General features: G+C 39.6%; 1 protein-coding gene across 3 annotated transcripts in view; it reads right to left on the minus strand.

The window, feature by feature from the left end:
- Window positions 1-19,370, minus strand: part of LOC132866128 (fibroblast growth factor 14-like) — a 140,351-nt gene that overhangs the window by 70,456 nt on the left and 50,525 nt on the right. The window contains exon 1 of one of the 3 annotated variants that reach the window (XM_060898714.1): window positions 6,248-6,440. The exons of the other annotated variants lie outside the window; for them this stretch is intronic. Coding sequence (XP_060754697.1) covers window positions 6,248-6,440 — 193 coding nt within the window. Of the gene's footprint in view, window positions 1-6,247; window positions 6,441-19,370 lie in introns of those variants that run through there. 3 annotated transcript variants of the gene reach the window in all.

Genomic DNA, 19,370 nt, shown 5'->3' on the forward strand with positions numbered 1-19,370 from the left:
CCTACCTCTTGAGGTAAACAGTATGGCCCAATAGAAACAGCCGAATGCGAGGAGCTTTAACCAATTAGCATAACTATGGAACTGTGTCACACCAAGATAGTGACGTCCAGAAAACACTGTGACTCTGCATCGACCCCGGAGAATTTTGAGTCGCAGGGATGTAATTTGTAGTTGACATACACGAACAGATCCATGAAACAAAAGACAAATATATCTTTTCTCTGTTCATGCTTTTGTGTTATCTTTTCTTTCTCTGTAAGAGCAAAACATGAGGTGTATAACTCCATACTCGCTACCGTGGAGTCGAGCCCATGCATTCTAAGGCTAAGATAGCTAAGTGCTAGCTAGAATGATTTAGTTATCTGTCCAGAAAAATGAAGTATCATCTAACCTTGCTTTATCTTGCAGTTGCACTCATTAGGGAGACTTTCCTTTTCTTTTCCACTGGCTTTTAGCTGGTGGGAGAGCGGAGTCCACTATGTTAGCCCATGTTGACTTGTTTTGGTTAAAAGTAGGTCAAATACCCCATGGTGGTCACGTGATATTGCTGCTCACTTGCTTCGGCAATCTCCGGAATCGTAAAATGTGGGATGCGTTTTATCTCAGCAAAACATTTACACACAGGACACACAGTGTGTGCAGCAGTGAAACATCTTGAAACTCCAACAGCAATAGAAATAGAACATTTTGCCCAGAATTCAACTTTTCAGTCAGCACCTATAAGGATTAAAGAATATTGAAATATTTAAAATTATTCAATCATGAGCCAGACGTCTTATTTAGCTGTTTGAAAAATCTTTCCATGGAACTGAAATGCATTTGAATATATTGTATACATGCTTCATTTTAAAGTTATTGTCATACTGTATATTGCTGCCATGCAACTTCCAACAAACAATTGCTCCCCTCACACTGCTAATTATCATTGCTGACATGTCACATGTCTTGTATCTGTATATGCGTTATGCCCAATCCTCACAATAGAGTTTTTCTTATATTTCGAAAGAAGGATGGTTTATTTGAGAATTTTAATTAGACAATGTTAATTAGTTTTGAATAAGTGTGGAATGTTTTGTGCTAGAGCTGGATGGTTGATGTACAAATACTCAAAACAGTAGCTGAATATGGAATATGACTTAATCTAACACTTTTCTGTTACTAGCAGCAGTAATGAAGGAGAAAATATTCATAAACAAACAAACAAATATATATATATATACGCACTGGTGCTTGAAAGTTTGTGAACCCTTTAGAATTTTCTATATTTCTGCATAAATATGACCTAAAACATCATCAGATTTACACACAAGTCCTAAAAGTAGATAAAGAGAACACAGTTAAACAAATGAGACAAAAAAATATTATACTTGGTCATTTATTTATTGAGGAAAATGATCCAATATTACATATCTGTGAGTGGCAAAAGTATGTGAACCTCTAGGATTAGCAGCTAATTGGAAGGTGAAATTAGAGTCAGGTGTTTTCAATCAATGGGATGACAATCAGGTGTGAGTCGGCACCCTGTTTTATTGAAAGAACAGGGATCTATCAAAGTCTGATCTTCACAACACATGTTTGTGGAAGTGTATCATGGCACGAACAAAGGGGATTTCTGAGGACCTCAGAAAAAGCGTTGTTGATGCTCATCAGGCTGGAAAAGGTTACAAAACCATCTCTAAAGAGTTTGGACTCCACCAATCCACAGACAGATTGTGTACAAATGGAAGAAATTCAAGACCATTGTTACCCTCCACAGGAGTGATTGACCAACAAAGATCACTCCAAAAGCAAGGCATGTAATAGTCAGCGTGGTCACAAAGGACCCCAGGGTAACTTCTAAGCAACTGAAGGCCTCTCTCACATTGGCTAATGTTAAAGTGCATATCACGGGTAAATTCAGGAGCAAGATCAATGTAATTCTCCTATTTTATATTAAACTTTGGTCAAATATCTGTAACATTCTGCATTCTCTGCAATTTTTTTGTACCTTGCGCAATACCAGAAAAATTCAGTTGAAATCAAGCCATTTGAGGTGAATTCATCCGCCTCTGAAAAAACTTGGCATTTGAATTTCCCGGCAAACATTGATTTTCATGACGTCATCTGCGGGATGCCTGCCTCTGAATCCTATGTCAGCACTGGTTTGTTTCTTCAACGTTATCATGTAATTATTAAAATGGTTAACAGATGTATCATAGGAGGGTGTAGCAACACCAATCTTGATGGGATTAGTACTCATTGATTTCCAAAAGACCGGACAATGGGAGAAAAATGGGAGCGCTTGGTCTACACAGGCTGTGCACTTAAACCGTGCAAAGCTCGCGCAGCCTGCTTGCGCTTCCGCAGATAACGTCACGAATCTGGCTCCAGACTCCCTTGGGATTTTTCCAGACACGTTTTGTTATTTAATTTTTTTCTGCTGTAGACAGATGGCCTTGTGCAAAATTACCCTTCTGGATGAATGTGTAAAGGGACATACTTTCATATAAAAAAACACGAAATTGGTCCAGGATATGCACTTTAATGTTCATGAGCCCATCATCAGTAGAACACTGAGCACCAATGGTGTGCATGGCAGGGTTGCAAGGAGAAAGCCACTGCTCTCCAAAAAGAACATTGCTGCTCATCTGCAGTTTGCTAAAGATCACGTGGACGAGCCGGAATGCTATTGGAAAAATGTTTTGTGGACAGATGAGACCAAAATAGAACTTTTTGGTTTAAATAAGAAGCATTATGTTTGGAGAAAGGAAAACACTGCATTCCAGCATAAGAACCTTATCCCATCTGTGAAACATGGTGGTGGTAGTATCATGGTTTGGGCCTGTTTTGCTGCATCTGAGCCAGGACGGCTTGCCATCATTGATGAAATAATGAATTTTGAATTATACCAGTGAATTCTAAAGGAAAATGTCAGGACATCTGCCCATGAACTGAATCTCAAGAGAAGGTGGGTCACGCAGCAAGACAACGACCCAAGCACACAAGTCGTTCTACCAAAGAACGGTTAAAGAAGAATAAAGTTAATGTTTTGGAATGGCCAAGTCAAAGTCCTGACCTTAATCCAATCGAAATGCTGTGGAAGGACCTGAAGCGAGCAGTTCATGTGAGGAAACCCACCAACATTCCAGAGTTGAAGCTGTTCTGTACGGAGGAATGGGCTAAAGTTCCTCCAAGCCGGTGTGCACGACTGGTCAACGGTTACCGAAAACGTTTATTTGCAATGATTGCTGCACAAGGGGGTCACACCAGATACTGAAAGCAAAGGTTCACATACTTTTGCCTCTCACAGATATGTAATATTGGATCATTTTCCTCAATAAATAAATTACCAAGTATAATATTTTTGTCTCTTTTGTTTAACTGGCTTCTCTTTACCTACTTTTAGGACTTGTGTGAAAATCTGGTGATGTTTTAGGTCATATTTATGCAGAACTATAGAAAATTCTAAAGGGTTCACAAACTTTCAAGCACCACTGTGTGTGTATATATATATGTGAGGTCATATTTATGCAGAACTATAGAAAATTCTAAAGGGTTCACAAACTTTCAAGCACCACTGTGTGTATATATATATATATATATATATATATATATATATATATATATATATATGTGTGTGTGTGTGTGTGTGTGTGTGTGTGTATTTATTTATCTATTTATGGAGTTTTTGCCTTAGGTTTTTATGATCTCAATAAAATCTTTATTCATTTTAAAAGTGATGAGTGTCCATTTTTTTTTAGTGCAGGTATTTTTAGGGAAATTGGAAAAAAGTAAACTATTAAAAGCATATTTAGTTTTTTCTAAAGCAATTTGCAATGTATGAATTATATGCAATAATGAGTCAAGATAGAAATATCTTTGTTTTCTGCTACCAACAATGCCATATGTCTTATTGCTGTCCTTGAATGTGCAGGTTGTAACACCTCTTGCCTTTTTTTTTTTATTGTGAAAGCCACTATAATAGATTGAAACTGAATACCGGTGTATCACCCTTGCATAAAGTAACAAGTTCTAATTAAACAGTTGTGGGTCAAGAACTAGCAGATCCCTTTCATGTCAGGCAGTGCATTGCTGTGCATTTAAGAATTTAATTTTTAATGGCAATTGAGGATTTTTTTTTAATTGTTTTTTCATTTTGGCTGTAATTGTGTACATCTCTTAGCACAATCACAGTTCTAACTTACAGCTCACTGAAAAATATGTTGATTAGCAAGTATAGCCAGCAAGGACACATGTTGACGTGCTTGTCTCAGGAGGGTATTGGGAAATTTAGGACTTAATTGGCCCTGCAAACTGTAAATTAGTTTCAATAGCATGACATGTCAAAAGACAGAGCACTGAAATCAATATTTTCAGAGGTTATTTGTTTATGGAGGCAAGGGTGTTTGTGTGTGTATGTGAGACAGAGAGAGAAAGAGAGATGATCATGATGCTGAGGCGTCTCCATGTGTACATGTGTATAGTGCTTGCCTTGCTGTCGACAGGTTGTCATAGCCGCAGTTAAATTGACTTGATAAATCTCAAGTGGGTAGAAAATTAATGGCTTCCATTGAAGCCTCCATAACACACACACACACACACACACACACACACACACAATTGTGAACATACATATAAACTCAGGTATTCATCTTTCTGTGCAAAAAAATACTCAAAACTCAGTCAAACTCTGTGACAAGAGCCTCGTCATTAGGTAGTGTCCAGGCTAACTAATTCATCACACACTCTTGATCCATTAAGCACTTTTATGTTAACCCAGTAAGCACTGCCTTAGATAAAATGTATACAGTTCGAGTTTAACAAAATGGCTGTCACCTGTTATAGTATAACTTTGTCTTTGTCATTACTTCTCCACTCAAGCTCCACACACATGCTAGTCATGTCTATTATTCACAGTATGATATTCCGCCTTGATAAACACGTAGTTACACACACACACACACACACACACACCTCTTGATATAGACACAAAAACCATATCCTCCCACATTGTGCCAAAGCTTCCATCTGGTGTGGCTTTATAAGATCTTCCTGTGATGTTCCAATATGCAGGCCAGCCACAGGTCTAAAGTTAATAAAACTGGATTAAAGCAACAGGCCCAGATCTACAGTACCTTGTCAGAAAAAAAGCAAGTCATATAATAAATTGAAGAAAGGAAGTTACGACAGTATAATGGACATTTCAAATATTTTCGGCTCTAATTTGCTCTAACTTCACGTTACTGTGGTCAGTGCTGATAATTCACTATCATGCCCTCTCTATACAATAATAAGGTACATTACGGCTTCATACATTTTCAGTCATCATTACCAAAAATCCCACCTGATTTGATTTGAGCAGCACCAGTCTCTCATGCGAAGAAGAAATCATGTTTAATGCATTCCCAACAAATGCACAACATTTAATTAATCTAAATTCCACTCCATTACACTAGAAGCAGTAGTGAATGTCACCTGTAATTATGTGTGTCATAACCGCACCCTCTAATATTGTTTATAACCATCAAACCCAAACAGCACATTTCAGAACAGGATTTTCCAATCAATGTTAAAAGAACACCTTTGTTTCAGACTGTTATATGAGTGTGAAAGTAAGAAGCAATAAGATGTGGCAGAAACCACAAAATAATTCAGATACAAAGGAATGAATCAGAACTCGACAAAATGTTGTTGTTGTTGTTTTTTCAAATGCAATGTTCCTCATTTCAGGCCAGACATAAAGCCTTTGATCTATGAATAGGTAATAAAAGCTTCATCTTAAAATGGTCCCACTGTCAGAGCAGGAGATGGATGCAGTAGTAATAGTAATGCATTTTGGCCTTTAATCAGCTTGTCGTATGTAAGAGTTAGTTAAATCTTACTTCAAACTGTATCTTGTTTTACACACACACACACACACACACACACACACACACACACACACACACACACAAATGTTTGCAGACACACTGTGTGCAGGTGAAAAGTGTATCCATGAATAAAACATCAGCAATATATTTAAAGCCAGAAGTGTCAGATAAAATTTGAAGGGACCTGCTTGTATTCTGAATAAGAACAGTAGGTGTAATTAAACCAAAACAATATATTCCCTTATCACATACAGCCTAATTAACTGCTCTAATCTGAAAGAGGATAAGGTGCATCTTTCAGTGCCATGCGAGGATGCTCTCAAGTCTAATTAAACACAAGTGCCCAAGACGCAACAGCTTCGAGAGCAAAAGGCGCCCTTTGTTGATTTTGCTCGCACCTTGTCTCCGTAGTCTCCTCTTCTTGAGGCCAAAGATTCGCACTTTGGAGAAGATGTCGACCAGGTTGCTGTTACAGAGCCCCTTGTTCTTATTCGGGCTTTTCCTGCGTCGGTGAGTCGCCGGTCTGTGCAGGTGCTGCTCGCGCGCTTGTCGCTTTTGGCGAATCAGACCGCTGGCGATTGCCGCTGCCATGTCTCAAAACCCAGGTGAAAAAAACGCACACACTCCTCCACCACCACCTCCTAAAAATGCAGACGGCAAAACCAGGAACGGGTTCACCTCCGAACGCGCAGAGCAAAACGACACGCAGCGATTTGTTTCGTCTTCTTCTTCTCTCTTTCTGTCCCTCTGAGTCCCGCTTTTGTCCCCGTTCATAACCGAAGCTTAATAAACAGCGACTTTTTAGAGGTCAGGGCAGTAATACTGGAGGAAAAAGTCCAAGTGCGCGCCACACATCCCCGACGTGTTTATCTCCGCCGAGTCCGAGTCCACATAACCTGTGTGCGCCATCATACACACTCCGGTGCAAACACGACTCTGCCCGACTTCTTGGATGAACCTCTGCGCCTTGACATGTTTCTTAGTTCGAAACGAATAACATCTGAGCGCCAAGAATCCTACCAGACCAGGAAAGCAGATTTCCTCCTTTCCCTTTCCCTCTCCTGACAGTGACACACAGCACAGGTGAAGATTGCTGGAGCTCAGTGCCGGGGAGTTTTAATGTCCGCGTGTTTCTTGTGAAGAGCGAGCGCGCGTGTGTGCGCGCTTGTATGTGTGTCTTGCCGGGTGTGGCACTATGGTCTCCTCACTCGCACACGCACCAAGTTCACTATGAAAATGACTATGCAAAAAGTGAGGGAGACGAAAGGAATCATGCACCCGTGCATGTGGGTGTAAGTGGCCTGGGGTGACTGGGAACAGAAGGGGTAATAACCTGATTTATGCTTAACTACTGTACTAACTTTTTCTCAAGTGAGATTTGCTGCCTCAGAACTTATCCCTGGGGGACAAGGTGGTGCACTGCATAGTTTCCACGGTTTGTCTCATTGGGAAAATGAAGTATATTGTATCTATCTAGCATAGATGTTGTGCAAAATGTGTACATTCTCATTTTACTCAAAAAACGTGGCATCAGTTAGGCCTAGAAGATTCGACAATATGTCATCAGATGAGAGAATTCACATCATAGGCGAGGTTAGTTTATTATATTCAGCTGGGACACTGGTCAGAAGGTCAGAATGAACGTGGAAAATGTCACGGTTTACACACACACACACACACACACACACACACACACACACACGCCAAACTTCAGCCAATGTCTACACATCATTAAACAGTGTTTTGATGCACATTTTCCCACTTCTTCCTCTTGCTGTTGCTCTTCTTCTTCCTTTTGCTTTTGTTCTTCAGCGATTTATGTATTATTGTTCAACAGTAACACACAGAACCACGTTCTTTGCAAGAGGCAAACAAGATGAAACTCAAGAGAGCCATCTACTGTTTGGGCCGTCTGTGTAAATGCTGCGTGTCTAAAAATGACAGCAGCTCTTCTCTGTTATCTTGTCATGGTGTGTAGACATGCTGGAGGAATGCAGACGCACTGCAGGTCTGCCGTGAATATGCAATCAGTACGCCTGGGTGAGACACGAGTGAATGAATGTGTGTGCGTGTGTGTGTGTGCGTGCGCGTGTTTTATGTTGAGGACAGCAAATAACTCAAACATTAATTTAAACTAGTGTATATGCAAATTAAACCAATTTTAATCTTTTGTTTAAAAAAAAAACGTTGTTAAACGTCAAAGCAAAAATGCGGCATTCTGAATGATGTGGTTAAGTAGCCTAATCAGAACAAGTTTTTAATTATTTCTTAGATCTCACAATTACAACGTGGTGCCTTTCTTCGGAAGTGTGGTTCAAATAACGATAATTGCGTGATTTTCTCACCAAAAGCTTGGTGTTGTCTTCAAGCGGGACAACGGCAGTCGTGCAGGACCTTGGATAGCTCCCGGTGGCTCAAACACTATGACGAAACTGTATGTATGAAGAAGAAGAAAATCTTTTTGCAATTGGACGAAGAAGAAGCTTTTTTTTTTTTTGCACTTCATCATACAACATAAAATTACACTCTAACACAGAGGTTAAATTTAGAATGCTTTTTTATTTAATTTTTTTTTTCGTTTGTCCGTTTAGGAGTCATTTCGTTTGCCACTCTTTGGAAAACCTTAAATGTTCAAATGTAGAACCCAACAAAATCTAGAACTAGCAACTTATCACATAGTGACTATAAGAACTTTAATTAACTGTTTCCCTCCATAATGTAACACACAAGTCATGTCATGGCAATCATGCAAAGGTTTCACACTTTTTAAACTGTTACATAAATGATGAACTATCAGTTTACTTTCCAGAAATGTTTCTGTCATTGCCTAAATGTTGAATATTCCTTAAATTGTCTAGTAGCTTATTATGGTTAAAGACCCTGTGTAGGTATCCTTATGTTATAATTCAAGAGATCCACTAGAGGGGAATATGAAGCACTAGTTTTCCTCTCTCACAACAGATTGCAGCAGTGGGTTATAATATAGGCTACAAGAACTAAGACACTCAGATGTATAAGAGCAATCCAAATAATATTACAATGACAATATGCCAAAAAAGTTGAAAAGATAAAGAATAGATTAGTTTTGCTCATTGCTCTTGGCTTATGTGTGCCCCACCACCACCTTATACATAGTTCTTACCAATTAATCAAACTAATCTTTGTTGTATATAGCATCATATCCCTGGAAGGGTCAAGTCAGGTAATATGGGACATAAGGTAAAGTAAAACAAATCAGTTTTTGAACTACAGTGGTGCTTGAAAGTTTGTGAACCCTTTAGAATTTTCTATATTTCTGTATAAATATGACCTGAAACAACATCAGATTTTCACACAAGTCCTAAAAGTAGATAAAGAGAACCCAGTTAAACAACTGAGACAAAAATATTATACTTGATAATTTATTTATTGGGGGCGGCATGGTGGTGTAGTGGTTAGCGCTGTTGCCTCACAGCAAGAAGGTCCGGGTTCGAGCTCCGTGGCCAGCAAGGGCCTTTCTGTGTGGAGTTTGCATGTTCTCCCCATGTCCGCGTGGATTTCCTCCGGGCGCTCTAGTTTCCCCCACAGTCCAAAGACATGCAGGTTAGGTTAACTGGTGACTCTAAATTGACTGTAGGTGTGAATGGTTGTCTGTGTCTATGTGTCAGCCCTGTGATGACCTGGCGACTTGTCCAGGGTGTACCCCGCCTTTCATCCGTAGTCAGCTGGGATAAGCTCCAGCTTGCCTGCGACCCTGTAGAACAGGATAAAGCAGCTAGAGATAATGAGATTTATTTATTGAGGAAAATGATCCAATATTACATGTCTGTGAGTGGCAAAAGTATGTGAACCTCTTGGATTAGCAGTTAATTGGAAGGTGAAATTAGAGTCACGTGTTTTCAATCAATGGGATGACAATCAGGTGTGAGTGGGCACCCTGTTATATTTAAAGAACAGGGATCTATCAAAGTTTGATCTTCACAACACATGTCTGTGGAAGTGTATCATGGCATGAACAAAGGAGATTTCTGAGGACCTCAGAAAAAGTGTTGTTGATGCTCATCAGGCTGGAAAAGGTTACAAAACCATCCCTAAAGAGTTTGGACTCCACCAATCCACAGCCAGACAGATTGTGTACAAATGGAGGAAATTCAAGACCATTGTTACCCTCCCCAGGAGTGGTCGACCAACAAAGATCACTCCAAGAGCAAGGCGTGTAATAGCCGGCGAGGTCACAAAGGACCCCAGGGTAACTTCTAAGCAACTGAAGGCCTCTCTCACATTGGCTAATGTTAATATTCATGAGTCCACCATCAGGAGAAGACTGAACAACAATGGTGTGCATGGCAGGGTTGCAAGGAGAAAGCCACTGCTCTCAAAAAAAAAAACATTGCTGCTCATCTGCAGTTTGCTAAAGATCATGTGGACAAGCCAGAAGGCTATTGGAAAAATGTTTTGTGGACGGATGAGACCAGAATAGAACTTTTTGGCTTAAATAAGAAGAGTTATGTTTGGAGAAAGGGAAACACTGCATTCCAGCATAAGAACCTTATCCCATCTGTGAAACATGGTGGTGGTAGTCTCATGGTTTGGGCCTGTTATTGCTGCATCTGGGCCAGGATGGCTTGCCATCATTGATGGAACAATGAATTCTGAATTATACCAGCGAATTCTAAAGGAAAATGTCAGGACATCTGTCCATGAAATGAATCTCAAGAAAAGGTGGGTCATGTAGCAAGACAACAACCCTAAGCACACAAGTCATTCTACCAAAGAATGGTTAAAGAAGAATAAAGATAATGTTTTGGAATGGCCAAGTCAAAGTCCTGACCTTAATCCAATCAAAATGTTGTGGAAGGACCTGAAGCGAGCAGTTCATGTGAGGAAACCCACCAACATCCCAGAGTTGAAGCTGTTCTGTACGGAGGAATGGGCTAAAATTCCTCCAAGCCGGTGTGCAGGACTGATCAACAGTTACCGGAAACATTTAGTTGCAGTGATTGCTGCACAAGGGGGTCACAACAGATACTGAAAACAAAGGTTCACATATTTTTGCCACTCACAGATATGTAATATTGGATGATTTTCCTCAATAAATAAATGACCAAGTATAATATTTTTGCCTTATTTTTTTAACTGGGTTCTCTTTATCTACTTTTAGGACTTGTGTGAAAATATGATGATGTTTTAGGTCATATTTATGCAGAAATATAGAAAATTCTAAAGGGTTTACAAACTTTCAAGCAACACTGTACATGCTTAGTGAAAACCATGACACAAAAGCTGTACAATATAGTGATTATTCTGATTGGTACTGCCATCATCATAGGGTTGTTGTCAATATTTAAAGTCAGGCTGTTCAGTGCAAACACATGTAAGTTCAGTGAAAACTTCAAATCTGTTATGTAATTTGTATTACAGGCTCACAAGTGTTTCTGTGAAAATCTTACTTTTATTAAAAGAAAAATGTTACTGTGCATTTTGAATTTTTTCACATTCTGAAAATGTGAGATCAGTTGGGATAGTATTATGTTTTGTATTCACTCTATAAAATGGCAAACGAACATATGTATATTACTCAAGAATTAATTACATGATTTTTTTTCTTCTAGGCCATTTATTTGTAGTAGCACAAAAACACAAATGTTGTCCTTTGTAGAAACTTCAATGATTAACATACCCTAAATTATTTTTTTCCTCTTTGGTAAATATAAAATCAGTCACAGTCATCTTTCAACCTGAGTTAAATAGAGTATTGATGATAATAAGCAGCACATTATTTCTGATAGTGTAATGTCGTCATTATTATGTCCATCCATCCATCCACCCATCTATTCATCCATCCATAGCCACTTATCCTGTGCAGGGTTGTGGGCAAGCTGGAGCCTATCCCAGGTGACTATGGGTGAGAGGCGGGGTACACCCTGGACAAGTCGCCAGATCATCGCAGGACTATTATTATGTCATATTTTCAAATAATACTTAAATAAATACAGCTTATAGCTGCACATAGGCACATTTATTTTGACTATTATTTTTATTGCTCAGGATTGCCATAGATTATAATGAAATGAAGTGATAAAAAAGATGAACTGAAAAATTCACTCGACTAACAAGTGAGGTGGGCTTAGTTCCAGTGAAGGGACATAATTTATCTCCAAGTTCTATTGTTCATTTAGTTAACACAACAACAACAACAGGCAGCACGGTGGTGTAGTGGTTAGCACTGTTGCCTCATAGCAAGAAGGTCCTGGGTTTGAGCCCAGCGGCCGATGAGGGCCTTTCTGTGTGGAGTTTGCATGTTCTCCCCGTGTCTGCGTGGGTTTCCTCCAGGTGCTCCGGTTTCCCCCATAGTCCAGAGACATGCAGGTTAGGCTAATTGGTGGCTCTAAATTGACCATAGGTGTGAGTGTGAATGATTGTTTGTGTCTATGTGTCAGCCCTGCGATGACCTGGAGACTTGTCCAGTGTGTACCCTGCCTCTCACCCATAGTCAGCTGGCTCCAGCTTGCCTGCGACCCTGCACAGGATACGGTAAGTGATTATAGATAATGGACAGGTGTATGGATGCATGGAACAACAACAACAACCACAACAACTCTGCAACAATGCTTATTATCTACTGTTAGCAGTCTGCTTCCAGACTCCCACACCCAAGCTCACTATTACACTGTAAAAAAAAATTTGTTGTTTTAACTTAAAAAAGTTAGTGCAAGGGCTGCCTTAAAATTTTGAGTTCACTGGAATTCACATAGTAAGTTAAATTGTTCTGAAATTACTATATTAATTTCAGTGAACTCAAAATTTTAAGGCAACCCTTGCACTAACTTTTTTAAGTTAAAACAACAAATCATTTTTTACAGTGTACCCCTTTTCCACCAAATCAGTTCCAGGGCTGGTTCGGGGCCAGTGCTGGTTCACAACTCGTTCAACTTGCGAGCCAGCTGAGAACCAGTTTGCTTTTCCATAGCTTGTGGTGCTAAGGGGAGCCACGTCATTATGTCACTGTATACGTCAGTTACATTGCTGTATACGTCAGTTACGTCGCTGCGTTTGCATAAACCTTGGCGCAAATATCGAAGCAACAACAACACGGAGAAGAAGAAGCAGCAACAACAACAACAACAATAATGGATGACCGCGTTTGTACAGCTGCTGCTTCTCGGCGCTTAAAAATGGCGACCTTTCGTGGTCTTGCGATTGTTGTTGATCTTAACAACTCCGCCCCCCCCCCCCCCCCCCCCCCCCGATGTAAGCGGTTCTTTCCTCTGGCCCAGCAAAGAGATGGTGCTAGCCTGGAACTGGTTTTTCTGGCCCCAGAGCCAGTTCTTTGTCAGTGGAAACAGAAAACCCGGTTCCAAACTAAGCACTGGCCCCGAACCAGCCCTGGAACTGCTTTGGTGGAAAAGGGGCATATAAGAGTTTAAGTAAACCACTGAGGACATGCATTTCTTGGTCTCTCTAACTTTGAAGTGTAATAGAGTGTGATCAGTAACTCATGATGTCTAGTCATAATGCTCAAAGCAGTGATTAGACATAGAATAATGAAAAAAAGGGAAAGGCTGCCTTAAAGAAATACAACCCCAAATCAGAAAAAGTTGTGATATGTTAAAATTGAAATTAAACCTGAAAACAAAGATTTGTAAATAATCTTTGACCTGTATTGCACTCAGAACAAAACAACAGCACATTATTTGATGTTTTATGTCATGAATTTTATTGTTTTGTTTTGTTTTAATAAACACCTATTTCAATTTTGATTCTTGCAACACATTTCAAAAAAAGTTGGGACACTAAAGCATTTACCACTTCATAATGTTTCCATTCCTTCTCACAACAATTAATAAAAGATGTTTAGGGACTGAAGACACCAAGTAATTAAGTGTTTCAGGTGTTATTTTGTCCCATTCTTCCTGCAAACAGGTCATAAGTTGTGTAACAGTATGGGATCATCATTGCCACATTTTTCGTTTCAAAATTTGCCACACATTCTCTATTGGGGACAAAGGGGACAGGCGCCCTCTTCTTCCACAGCCATGCCTTTGTAAATGTCTGCAGAATGTGGTTTTGCATTGTCTTGTTGAAATATACCTGGAAAAGGTGTTGCCTTGAAGGAAGCATGTATTGCTCCAAAATCTCAATGCACTTTTCTGCATTAATGCTGCCATCACAGAAATGTAAGTTACCTTTGTGAAGGGCACTGACACAACCCCATACCATGACAGACCCTGGCTTTTGGACTTGTTGCCAGGAACAGACTGGATGTTCATTTTCATCTTGGGTCCAGAGCACACAGCATCCAGTTCTTACAAAAAAGACCTGAAACACTGATTCGTCTGACTACAATGCATGTTTCCACTGTGTAATGGTCCATCCCAGATACATCCAAGCCCAGAGAAGTCAAAGGTGCTTCTGGACAGTTCGCACTTCCTTTTTGTACAGTAAAGTTTTAACTGCCATTTGTGGATGTAACTCTGTATTGTTGTGCTTGACAAAGGTTTGCCAAAGTAATCCTGAGCCCATGTGGTTATATCAGCTATACCCGTAGATGAATGATGGTTCTTGCAGTGCCATTTGAGGGATCAGAGATCATGGGTGTTCAGCTTAGGCTTGTGCCCCTGCCCTTTATGCACCAAAATTTCTCCAGATTCCTTGAATTGCTTAATGATATTATGCACCATAGAGGGTGAAATATCCAAATCCCTTCCCATCTTTCTTTGAGGAACATTGTTTGTAAACATTTAGATAATTTTCTCACACATTTGTTGACAAACTGGAGATCCTCGGCCCATTATTGCTCCACAAAGACAAGGCCTTTCAACTGGTTTTGTACCAACTCATGATTACAATCACTTGTTGACATCACCTGTTACAAATCAGAGCAGTTTTTAAGTTGTTTTACCTTATTATTAGCCTTAAATTTCCGTTTTAACTTTTTATACAGTACCCCCGCTCCAAAGGAGGGGAGGTATACTGGTTTACCTCTGTCCATCCATCTGTATCTCTGTATTTCCATCCATCCAAAACCCTTTTTCTCAGCAACCACAAATCATAGCCACTTGGTACTTGGTACCAAACTTCAGCTTGGGGTTCTATACCAGGCATACCATCACTCATCAACTTCCTGTTTACTGAATTAATGTATTTATGAAACATATAGGGTGGATTTACAAAATTTTCGTAACACTTTTCTCAGCGGGCGGCACGGTGGTGTAGTGGTTAGCGCTGTCGCCTCACAGCAAGAAGGTCCGGGTTCGAGCCCCGTGGCCGGCGAGGGCCTTTCTGTGCGGAGTTTGCATGTTCTCCCCGTGTCCGCGTGGGTTTCCTCCGGGTGCTCCGGTTTCCCCCACAGTCCAAAGACATGCAGGTTAGGTTAACTGGTGACTCTAAATTGACCGTAGGTGTGAATGTGAGTGTGAATGGTTGTCTGTGTCTATGTATCAGCCCTGTGATGACCTGGCGACTTGTCCAGGGTGTACCCCGCCTTTCGCCCGTAGTCAGCTGGGATAGGCTCCAGCTTGCCTGCGACCCTGTAGAAGGATAAAGCGGCTAGAGATAATGAGATGAGATGAGACTTTTCTCAGCAACTACAAATCGCAACTGCTTGATATTTGGTAGCGAGCTGCAGCTTGGGGTTCTATACTGTGTATACCATTTTCAGGTCTGTTGCACATCGACTTTCTGTTTACCGACTGAATGTATTTACGAAACATATAGGGTGGATTTACAAAATTTTCATAACACTCTTCTCAGCAACTACAAATCACAATTGCTTGATATTTAGTACCTATTGCATGGATTTACATGCAATAGGTACTATTGCATGTAAATATTGCATGGATTTACAATCCATATTGCATGGATTTACAATGGTTTACATTGTAAACTACATTTACATACAAAGATTTGGGAATGGTTTGTACTCATATGTAAGTATTCAGACAATGAGACACAACAAATATTCTCCCCAGGGCCTTATAGCATCATGGTATAAATATGATGCTATATTGTCTGATTATGATGCTATCTGTGTTAATTTTATCATAGATTATACAGTGAATGACGCTATTTCAAGAAGCAAAATGCTATTTCAAAATGACAGTTTACCAGGATGCTATTTGAAATACCTGGGGAGAACACTGCTCTTTACTTACTTGTTTCAGGGTTAATTATTTGATGACGTTAACATTCATAATAAGTGTCCTATTCCTTCGATTGCTTGCATTCTGATATAAGCGAGAGCGGGGGTATACATAAGTGAGCAATAGCTCACAGTTGATCTTGTTTTGGAATGTGTTGCAGGCCCGAAACACAGGAATGGATGTATAGTCTCATCTCATTATCTCTAGCCGCTTTATCCTGTTCTACAGGGTCGCAGGCAAGCCGGAGCCTATCCCAGCTGACTACGGGCGAAAGGCGGGGTACACCCTGGACAAGTCGCCAGGTCATCACAGGGCTTGGATGTATAGTAATAAATGAAATTAAATTGAACAGACAAAACATGAAATATGCTGGTTTCATACTGTCTGCAATGAAATACAAGTCAAAGTAAATTTAAAAATGCCTGCTTTTTTATTTGCATTTTCCATACCGTCCATAGTTTTTCTGATTTGGGGTTGTCACATTGAAAGTTTTTGGCTTAGCTTACTGTCTTCTGCTATTACACTTTTTACACATACAACATTTGTTGACATATTTGTGTATGAAGTGAAATTAATTCTGCTAATATTGAAACAGAATTTCTAGTTTCCTTGTTGTTGTCAGGTCAATATTGGAATTGGCATCAAACTCCATTTCCCAGAATACACCATGGCCTACAAATATGGCCACCACTGACTACAACACCCAGCCAAAACACCCAGTCACCTGACTTCTGATACAGCACACCTAGTTTCAATCATCCACTCAGCCTATAAACTGAGACTTTGATCTTTCGTTATTTGCAAAGTATTTACTCAGTGCTGTTCTACTAGTGATGTTCCAGGGCCATGCTGTTTTTTTTTTTTTAAATTTGGTTTGTTTCCCTGGATTTTGTGAGTTTGTCTTTGTCTTGGATATTGTTGCCTAATCTTCTTTTTGACTGTTATTAAACTAAGTGTTTTTCTTTTTTATCTTTTTTACTCTTTAATAAAATCAGTTCTGCAGGAATCCACAAGAATCCTGTTTAATTTGTGATTTGGCTTTTACCAGAAACTGGTAACAAGCTGGTGAAATGGAAATACGTTGCTGCTTCATAAGAAGCATTATGGCAAGTTGTCCACAGTGTGGAGCTGTGGTTTAGGAATATAAATGAACCTATGACCACACACAGACATGGAACCATGAGGATTTTATTTTATTTTTTCAGTTCTGTTCTTCACTGCTCTATGTGTAAGAAACAGAATGTAAAACTGAGAGCTAAAAAAATAAACAGATGAGAATATCTTGGATTATAATTGCCACAATATAAGCACAACTGGATTCATTTACACTGCTGAGCCACCATATCATACTATAGGTGAACCATTAACGAAGTCACGCAGTGGGAGAGAAGAATGTGAGGCAAAGAAGACAGAAAAATAAGTAAGCAATTCAGAAAACAGACAAAAGATCTAAAAGAGTGGAGACTGAGATACTGGGGGGGGGGGGTGATGTAAGAAATGATAGGTTCTTTGGTTCAGTCTTACTGCAGAGAAAAAGGAGAGCCATCTATAGGACATAAATGGTAAAACAGTGTAATAGGGCTTACTAGCAATGTGTTCTATCAAGCACAGAAAAAAAAAGTGTGAACCAATACAAATCATTAATTTCATTTAATATTTTTTTCAAATGTAAAAACACTGACCTCTGAGTAATGAAATATTAAATATGACTTATGTTGTCTACATGCGTATAGATATTTATAGTACTAATATTTGAGAATTTCTAATATTCATATATATTGTATTGCTAAGATATCAAAAGAGATATCTTAGGTCAACAAAACATCTACTGCTAAGTAGTGAACAGAACAGGAGATGAAAACAGACCCTCTGACACTGAGGTGAGCTGATTTTCAGGCTAGGCTCTGCATTCCTACCAGGTTTGCATTATATTGCTCATATTTCAGCGACAGGAATGATGCTCATGCATACGTTTGCTGATTTGTGGAGTCTCTGCTTGGCCCTTCCTTCTATGGCCTAATTGATGGAGAGAAAGGAGAGTCCCTCTGCAGTGGTAATCCCTCCCAAAAAAACACCACACCCGTACCAGACCTGTTGCTTAGCAACACGGCTTGAGCGGAACTCCCAAATCCCAGGAAAAGAGGAAGTTGGAAAGGCAATCACCTGCAGAATGTGAGCTGACGCAACAATGATTCCAATGCAAAACTATGTTTTTCAAAGGTACCAATCTTCCGGTCTCAGCACCCAAACAACTACTAAAGAATTGCTTGTTCCCTTACATTGGTGCCAAATAATTAATTGATACATTGGTACAAATAAAATACATTTTTTTTTCTAGTTTGTCAAAGACTTATGTGCATGATTTTGCTAAACAAATCTCATGCTGATTTGAACAAATACAAACACATGCAAATGTGCCTATACCCAACACACACACTCACAGATCAGCCTTTGTCACTGTACTGCAGAGGAACGTCAGCAGTTACAATATGATCAGTGCAGCATTGCATTCATAAACAAGGAGGACCCTCTGTCTCTCTGTTTCTCACTGTTCTCACTCTCTGCAGCTCCATTCACAGGAGGAGTGATGAGATAATGCTTACAGAAAGAGAGAATGGATGAAAATATTGCCTTCATAAAGCACACTACTTTATAGCTCCATTTTTCAATGCACAGTAACATAATGTGTTTGTCCAGGCTTGAATAGAAAACTGTTATACTTCATATAATTGCAGTATATACCATAAGTTATAATTAATACTATATAATTAATAATATAATTAATGCTGTTAATTATATACATATATCCTCACCGGCCACTTTATTAGGAATACATGTATACTTGCTGACTCATGCAATTATCCAATCAATCAATCAATCAATCAATTGACATAAATCAATGAAAAAAAAAACCACAAGCAGATACAGGTCAAGAGCTTCAGTTAATGTTCACATCAAACATCATAACAGGAGAAAATGTGATCTCGGTAAGTTTGACTGTGGCCTGATTGTTGGTGTCAGACAGGCTGGTGTTTCAGAAACTGCTGATCTGATCTGATGCTGGGATTTTCATGTACAGAATAGTGTAAAAAAACAAACAAAAAAAAAATCTAGTGGTCAGCATTCTTTGGGTAGTAATGCCTTGTTGATGAGAGAGGTCAGACAAGAATGGCCAGACTGGTTTGAGTTGAAAGGATCTCATCTCATTATCTCTAGCCACTTTATCCTTCTACAGGGTCGCAGGCAAGCTGGAGCCTATCCCAGCTGACTACGGGCGAAAGGCAGGGTACACCCTGGACAAGTCGCCAGGTCATCACAGGGCTGACACATAGACACAGACAACCATTCACACTCACACCTACGGTCAATTTAGAGTCACCAGTTAACCTAACCTGCATGT

This window comes from Neoarius graeffei, chromosome 18, assembly GCF_027579695.1.
Source record: "Neoarius graeffei isolate fNeoGra1 chromosome 18, fNeoGra1.pri, whole genome shotgun sequence".
Taxonomy (NCBI): domain Eukaryota; kingdom Metazoa; phylum Chordata; class Actinopteri; order Siluriformes; family Ariidae; genus Neoarius; species Neoarius graeffei.